The 8,711-nt window shown below is 41.3% G+C and overlaps 1 protein-coding gene across 2 annotated transcripts in view; it reads right to left on the bottom strand.

Moving 5' to 3' along the window:
• Position 1: 1 nt before the first annotated feature.
• Positions 2-8,711, bottom strand: part of LOC110533570 (cell surface glycoprotein MUC18) — a 69,056-nt gene continuing 60,346 nt past the window's right edge. Inside the window, exons 9-16 of one of the 2 annotated variants that reach the window (XM_036989978.2) lie at positions 7,707-7,822; positions 7,417-7,558; positions 7,039-7,169; positions 5,179-5,320; positions 4,485-4,520; positions 2,183-2,312; positions 1,815-1,932; positions 2-1,674 (exon numbers count right to left, since the gene is read on the bottom strand). In XM_036989978.2, coding sequence (XP_036845873.2) covers positions 1,672-1,674; positions 1,815-1,932; positions 2,183-2,312; positions 4,485-4,520; positions 5,179-5,320; positions 7,039-7,169; positions 7,417-7,558; positions 7,707-7,822 — 818 coding nt within the window. In that variant the 3' untranslated portion in view covers positions 2-1,671. The remainder of the gene's footprint in view (positions 1,675-1,814; positions 1,933-2,182; positions 2,313-4,484; positions 4,521-5,178; positions 5,321-7,038; positions 7,170-7,416; positions 7,559-7,706; positions 7,823-8,711) is intronic. The other variant, XM_036989977.2, reaches the window with a different exon arrangement.

Here is an 8,711-nt window from a genome sequence, read left to right as displayed (position 1 = left end):
ATCAAATGTAGCTTTTTTATTTGGCATTTTCTTGCAAAAAATAATTATAAAAAGGCAAGCATCAAATCACAAGAACTGTACTTAATTCACGTTTGCAAGATCAGACCATTATAAACCAATAATGAACTGTGCAGGTCCAAACATTCCTGTCTAACGGTAGCTGTTTTATATTGTCAACAAAAACACATCACTCAAAGAAAGCGGTTGGGGTGGGAGGAAGCCGGTATAACTGTCCCCTCAAGTTTCTGTTTTCTGAGCCAACTGCACAACAAGCTGTTTTTACTGTTGGTGGTGGACAACAGTGAACCTTTTTCACATCATGATGGCCAGTCATCCACATACTGGCATGAAAAAGTGTTTCCCGTGTTGGGATCTGTCTTTGGGCAACATGAATGTAATTCAAACAGTGTTATTAAGTCCAGACCTCTTCCTTCCATAAGCATCAGAACACTACAACACAACTAAACCAGACTGAACATAAAAGGCACACAGTTGAGAGCAGTGTCTTTACTGGAGTCATACTACCAAAAGTCCACTATCTGCAGTCCTATGGCCGGATGTAAGCAGGCTGAACAAAATGGGTCATTTCAACTAAACACAATGACCACTAAAATATTACCTTGACAATATTTGGATCACAACATACAGTATTTGTACCAATTGAACTCTCCCCTTTGTGTACAATATCAAAAATCATAATACCTTTAACATATCATTCTGTAAATGATGCACGTCAGGCAGTCTTTGCGCTAGCAACAGCTTCTTCCATGCACATAACTTACAGTAAGCATCCAAAATGTATCACACACAAAATGAGCTTCAGGTCTCCTTGGCCCTCACCCAAATATAAAGAAATAAACAGCAAATCATAAAATAAGGAAACATTTCAGTGTATCTTACATCAAAGTGAGACAAATTTCCACAGGCGCTGCAGATAACACAATAGGCCATTTCAAAAAAGACAATCGAAGGCCACAGCTACAAACGGTTCTTATGCCACGATTATTTACAAACAGTACAAGAGCTTGACAGTAATTCTCAAGAGAATTACTCTGAAATTATGAGTTTTGCTGAGAAAATGTTGAAGTGGTGTTTCTCCACAAACATATTGGTGGTCATTTATGGCCAGATTACCTCCATAAAATAATGTAGAATCGCCAAATCAAGGACCATGGATGAATAGCTAAAGTAAGTGAGACCATAAAACAGATTATACCATACCAAGTCTGAATTTGAAAGGTCTGTGTCAAAATATCTTAAATAATGAAATATATATAATATATACAGTTTATAAAGTTTATAACGCACAGTTAATGAACGTCATCATCGTACACTTGAAACCGGCAAACGAGAGAGTAAAAAGGCTTTGGGGAAACAGTGTAAAATTACAATGGGTAAAATGGAGCAATCAAAACATCCTCCAAACACCTTAAAATCAGTTGTGTGTGTTCCTGTGTGGTTTTGGCCAGATATGGTGAATACTGCTGAACACAAATGTGGGGAAAGTGATTGATTGGTTGACTCCTAATTAGAGTCCTAACTCATTTTTCCCAAGGCTTCCAGTAGTCTAGCCTTGGCTTGTGGGTGGATTTGGTGGGGTGGCGAAGAGCTTCGGCTGGCTACGTCAGAGCTCAGCCCTCTGCATATATCACTTCCTCAGGTCCATGTACTTTACTCCAGGGAAAAGCACACAGGGAAAGAGGAAAGGGAGAAAAAACACCAACAAATGTCAATACAGTGGGCAATGCAAGATTCAAGAAAGACAGACAGTAAGCTACTTCTGTTTAGCGTATAGCTTTCATATTCATAGTTACCTGGTCGTTGGGGCCATTCTTGTCACCGTTAACGCCCTTCAGAAGAACAGCCTCCTCGGTCTTGGTGTCAGTCTTCATCTCTACCACAATGCCATCTTTGTTAGGGTTCTCCTTAGTGCTGTGGATAGAGAGCACAAACTCAGTTTCCTCTCAATACTCCTCTCCAGTGAGGACAGTATCACATTCTTGGAGGCAGAAAGACTCAATTATGGATGAACATATGGAATACATTTACATAACACTTTTTCAAGTGCTCAGAGTGCTTTACATTGTAATTTACCCTCATCCACTACCTATGTGTAGCACCCACCTTATAGAACTAGACACAAAACCTGGCCCTAGACCAGTTGTTGAAGTAGAAAACTCACATTTCCTGCTTGCCAGAGCGGCCACAGGGGATCTTGCCCTTCTTGTGGAGGAAGTAGAGCACACTGCCCAGGACGGCCAGCAGGAGGACACAGATGATGACAACCACGATGATCACACCATTTCCTTCAGCTATACACACAGACAGACAGGGAGAGGGGAGGGAAAACTCAGGTTAATGCTTATACCAGATCATGGAGAATCATCCGGACATGATATGTGTAAACATTTCCTGGTTACCTGTGCTGCCTATACATGTGTGACCAGTGACCCATAACCCCATGTGAGAGTGCCCCTAGCATACAAAACAAGTGAAAACATCCCTTGACAGACAACATAAGGCCAAAATGACTCAGATTTGTCTACATCAGCAGTTGTCAAAGCAGTTGTGACAACTTGTTACATCAGCAATTGTCACAAAGTGTTTGCAGTAAATAACCCGGCCAAGACCCCAAAGAGCTAGTAGAAGCAAAATCAGAAGCATAGTGGCCAGGAAAAAAAACTAGAAGGAAGAAACACAGAGAGGAACCCAGCTCAGATGGGAAGCCCATCCTCTTCTAGTAGGACAAAACATAGGAAGATGTGGAGGATAACCACTAGCCAGGACAGTCCACTCAGTAACATATTACATTTTTTCCAGGGAGTCCTGGGATCCAGGTTGTAGAACAGTGTTAGAGTATGATGATATTGGTCATGATGTATGGGTCAAGTCATAAGAAGCAGATGGGAAACAGATCAAGGGCTCTATTCAATCCACATCGCGGAGCTTCAGCTTTACAGGGTGATTGAAATTTAAAGTTTAAGCAGTGACTGCATTCACGGTAAACATTCACGGTAAACGCTGCATATGTCAGCACAATCGGAAATGACCTTTAAATGTATATGCAGAATCAAAAATATTAGTTAAATGTTGATATTTGGTTGGGTTGTCAACAAAACAATTCAATATAACTTTTGTATTACAGTAAATAGCATAAAGTTACGGCTATCTTACAAACGAATGTAACGTTCAACCTTAAAATGTGTAACACATCCATGGCCACATTTTTAAGTTACTATAACTATACATTTCTTATTAAGTAATCAGTAAAGTGTGCATGTTCGAGAGAGCATACATCGCAGGGCTGTAGAGATCGTCACAATTAATGTAATAATCTGCACAGAATCTTAAACTTGCACCATGTACATTTAATGTAATCTCAACGATATCACAATCTGTTGTATAAATAAACGAATTATCTGACATTGTATTCCCATTTGAACTTTCCTGTGCTTTTAAAATGGTTGAAAGCGCAGTGATAGACATTTGGGTGACAATTAAACCAAAAATGAGACCTTGTTTTTCCATTGGAATTTGGTTGTGCTTTTAGATAGTTGAACATTGGAAATACAACAAACTTTTGGCTATATTTTTGAGTGGGTGAATATAGGTTGTTGTAATCTCATAATGTCTCAACCCAATATTACCCAATAATCTATGTTGAAATGTGCCCAGTGAGCAGCTTCAACTCTCATGCTTGTGAGTGAGTGCTCCAGACACTGGGCAGAGAGCGATGTGAAACAGCCTTGGCCTGCCCCTCTGACAGAGCCATCAACACTTCAGTGCAATCCCCCCAGGAGGAAATTAGTTAGTGCTCCTCCCTACCAGAACTACTAACTCCTCTCTTTAAACATGGAGTAAGCCCTTGTTAAAAGGAACAATATGGGTTTATGAGAACTTCTATTGCAGCAGCTCAATAAAAGCAATGAGACAGCATATTAACTTCCCCAAAATGTAACTCAAAATATGTGCTTTTGGCACTCAACCACTTCAAAACATTTCTCGAAATGCTAGACAAACTGTAAAAAACATTAGGTGTTGGACATCCTTATATTTTCCTAAGTGTTGTCTTGTTCTTTTTTCCCTATTTTTCTGTCACATAATTTTCAATGTATGAGCAGAGCCAATTCTCCCGCCTTTTCCTGCAAACACTATGCCCGTATGAAAATCATGAATTATTTAGTTGCCTTGTTGGCTAATCCTTCATGGTCTGGATTGGTGTGGATTCAGAAATCATTTTTAAAAGCGCTTCTCAACTGGATCAGAGTGATTCAAAGGTCAAGAAGAAGAGAAACAGTGCTGGAGCGTTATCCATAGTGGCATGGGTACGAATCCCACCCCACAAGTTCATGCTGTTTCCTCTCTATACTCTGTACTCCATCTAACTTCCAACTGTCTAGGGTTAGGGTTATCCTCCTTGCGTGATCAAACACGCTCCTGTTCTAATCAGCAAGAATACAATAATAGCAAGATCTCTGTCTTACCAGGTGAGTAGGGTGCAGTTGAAGTGACCATGGGAACTGTGGACAAGCAAAACAACACTTAAAATGTAAGAGGTTCCCATCATCAAATATATTTCCACATAATATGCCCATATACAGTATTCCATACATTCTAAATACAAAACATTAGGAACACCTGCTCTCTCCATGACATCAGGTGAATCCAGGGGAAAGCTATGATCCCTCATTGATGTCACTTGTTAAATCCACTTCAATCAGTGTAGATGAAGGGGAGGAGACAGGTTAAATAATGGGTTTTAAGCCTTGAGACAACTGAGACATGGATTGTGTGCCATTCAGAGGGTGAATGGGCAAGACAAAATATATAAATGCCTTTGAATGGGGTATGGTAGTAGGTGCCAGGTACACCGGTTTGAGTGTGTCAAGAACTGCAACGCTGCTGGATTTTTCACACTCAACAGTTTCCTGTGTGTATCAAGAACGGTCCACCACCCAAAGGACATCCAGCCAATTTGACACAACTGTGGGAAGCAATGGAGTCAACATGGGCCAGCAACCCTGTGGAATGCTTTCGACACCTTGTAGAGTCCATGAGGCTGTTCTGAGGGCAAAAGGGGGTGTAACTCAATATTTGATGTTCCTTATGTTTTGTACACTCACGTGTGTATGCCTATATATTCCTATGTAGTGTACAGTATATGGCAGGGTGGCTTACTGGCACTGATGCTGAAAGACTTTGCCTCTGTGCCCATCTCGTTGGTGGCGTTGCAGAAGGCTGTGATGTCAGAGGTCACTTTGATGGAAACCAGGCTGATTGTGCTGTGCTCCGTGGCGCTGGTGAGTACCTCGCGCCAGCTCTGTCAACACACAAGCATACACACCAATGTCATGTCACCAGTCACACCAATATGCATTGGAACAGACACACCAAGAAAATTAGATGTTAATGTTTTAAAATCATACATTCATGCCATGTACAGTTGAAGTCAGAAGTTTACATAAACTTTAGTCAAATACATTTACTTGCTGAGCGGCCTTTCAGGTTATGTTGATATAGGACTTGTTTTACTGTGGATATAGATACTTTTGTACCTGTTTCCTCCAGCATCTTTACAAGGTCCTTTGCTGTTGTTCTGGGATTGAGTTGCACTTTTCGCACCAAAGTACGTTCATCTCTAGGAGACAGAATGTGTCTCCTTCCTGAGTGGTATGATGGCTGCGTGGTCCCATGGTTTTTATACTTGCATACTATTGTTTGTACAGATGAACGTGGTACCTTCAGGCGTTTGGAAATTGCTCCCAAGGATGAACCAGACTTGTGGAGGTCTACAATTTTTTTCCGGATGTCTTGGCTGATTTTCCCATGATGTCAAGCAAAAAGGCACTGAGTTTGAAGGTAGGCCTTGAAATCCATCCACAGGTACACCTCCAATTGACTCAAATGATGTCAATGAGCCTATCAGAAGCTTCTAAAGCCATGACATCATTTTCTGGAATTTTCCAAGCTGTTTAAAGGCACAGTCAACTTAGTGTATGTAAACTTCTGACCCACTGGAATTGTGATACAGTGAATTATAAGTGAAATAATCTGTCTTTAAACAATTGTTGGAAAAATGACTTATGTAATGCACAAATTATATGTCCTAACCGACTTGCCAAAACTAAAGTTTGTTAACAAGAAATCTATGGAGTGGTTGAAAAATTAGTTTTAATGACTCCAACCTAAGTGTATGTAAACTTCAGACTTCAACTGTAAATATGCCCACATAATCTATAAATACAAAAGTATGTGGACACCCCTTCAAATTAGTGGATTTAACTATTTCAGCCACACCTGTTGGTGACAGGGGTATAAAATAGACAAAAATTGGCAGTATAATGGCTTTAATGAACAGCTCCGTGAATTTCAATGTGGCACCGTCATAGGATGCCACCTTTCCAACAAGTACATTCGTCAAATTTCTGTCCTGCTAGAGCAGGTCAACTGTAACTGCTGTTATTGTGAAGTGGAAACGTCTAGGAGCAAGAACACCTCAGCCCCGAAGCAGTCAGCCACACAAGCTCACAGAACTGGACCGCTGAAGTGCGTACACATCGTCTGTCATCGGTTGCAACACTCACTACCGAGTTCCCAACTTCCTCTGGAAACAACGTCAGCATAAGAACTGCTCGTCGGGAGCTTCATGAAATGGCTTTCCATGGCCAAGCAGCGGCACACAAGTCTAAGATCACCATGCTCAATGCCAAGCTTTGGCTGGCAAACTTATTGTTATTTTATTGTGTTACTTTTTCCTTATTATTTGGTAAATATTTTCTTAACTCTTTCTTGAACTGCACTGTTGGTTAAGGGCTTTTAAGTAAGCATTTCACGGTAACCTGTTGTATTCGATGCATGTGACAAATAAAGTTTGATTTGATTTGAACACCATCGAACACCTTTGGGATGAATTGGAACGCCGACATCGAGCCAGGCCTAATCGATTTTGAAATGAGATGTTCAATGAGCAGGTGTCCACATACTTTTGGTCATGTAGTGTACGTTAACTGCCCAGTGCTCTGCCATGCCCTGTTTTACCTGGCTGCCAGTGACAGTCCAAGAGATGGTGGGCAGGGGGTGTGCATGTGCCTCACAGCTTAGGTTCATCCACTTCCCAGCTCCCTCCTCCATCTCCACCTCCTTGTCAGCATCCTTCATCTGGGGAGCACCTGGGGGACATATTATAGACCCTGCTAAAGACCGCTTGTTAGGTATGAAAACATCTGATCTGACAAACTCAGTGTTTCTCAATCTATTCCTGGTGGGAACCCCAAGGTGGAAGCACATTTTTGTTGTATGCCTTTACTAATCACACCTGATACAACTAATCACCAAGGAGTGATAGTGTTGGGCTAAAGCAAAGATGCGTACCCCCTGATAGGGGAATTCCTCAGAAATGATGGTTTGGTGACTAACCCTGGACGATGATGTGGACAGAACCAGAGGTGTGCAGTCCAGGCAGAGAAGGAACAGTCACCTCACACACGTACTCTCCTGCTGTGTCATAGGTGGCGTCCTGCAGAAACAGCATGTGGCCTGTGCCAACCTGCTGCCCATTCTTCACACAGGAAAAAAAATAGACTAAGTCCACAACTGAATAACAACACATGATTAGCTACATTTGGCAAGCGACATGTTTATGTCAGTCTTATAATTGTGTTGCATTTAAAGCACTAAGTTGGTGCTTATTACAGGGTGCATTGTACCTTGAACCAGACAGTGAAGGTTTGCAGAGAAGACAGAGCGTTGCAGGTAGCAGTCAGACTCTCTCCTTTGAACATGATCTCTGAGTCTTTGGGCACCACCAGGGCTGGGTCCAGATCTGGAGAGAGAAACATGATGTGAAAAAGAAACAATGGCTAAGTGACATGCGTGGTGCGTGGTGTGTGGTCCATGCAACCTTATTCCAATCAAATGTTTTCTTGATTTGAGTTACACCACTGCAAATCATAATATTTATCGACTGTGAAAATGTTGACGTCAATTAAATTATCATAGCCCTTTCCTGCAATCAAATTACCTAGTGGACTCATGGGTGGAATGTTATTCATATTTTTCATAATTTCATAATTAATAAACATTTGGGTTTTTTTACACTGAAAATCCGGTGTTTCTATGTCCAACAGTTTTGTTATATTTCAGTGTTCAGTGATGTACAGTGCCAGTCAAAAGTTTGGACACACCCACTCATTCAAGAGTAAAAAAAAAAAAAAAATACTATTTTAGACATTGTAGAATAATAGTGAAGACATTAAAACTATGAAATGACACATATGGAATCATGAAGTAATCCCCCCCAAAAAGTGTTAAACAAATCAAAGTATATTTTAGATTCTTTAAAGTAGCCACCCTTTGACTTGATGACAGCTTTGAGCACGCTTGGCATTCTCTCAACCAGCTTCACCGGGAATGCTTTTCCAACAGTCTTGAAGGAGTTCCCACATATGCTGAGCACTTGTTGGCTGCTTTTCCTTCACTTTGCGGTACAACTCATCCCAAACAATCTCAACTGGGTTGAGGTAAGGTGATTGTGGAGGCCAGGTCATCTGATGCAGCACTCCATCACTCTCCTTCTTGGTAAAATACCCCTTACACAGGCTGGAGGTGTGTTGGGTCATTGTCCTGTTGAAAAACAAATGATAGTCCCACTAAGCCCAAACCAGATGGGATGGCGTATCGCTGCAGAATGCTGTGGTAGCCATGCTGGTTAA

The sequence above is a fragment of the Oncorhynchus mykiss genome, chromosome 10 (genome assembly GCF_057628025.1).
Source record: "Oncorhynchus mykiss isolate SJ-2025 chromosome 10, ASM5762802v1, whole genome shotgun sequence".
In the NCBI taxonomy this organism is placed as follows: domain Eukaryota; kingdom Metazoa; phylum Chordata; class Actinopteri; order Salmoniformes; family Salmonidae; genus Oncorhynchus; species Oncorhynchus mykiss.
The sequence above is the reverse complement of the archived record's forward strand: the minus strand, read 5'-3'. Positions and strand labels throughout refer to the sequence as shown.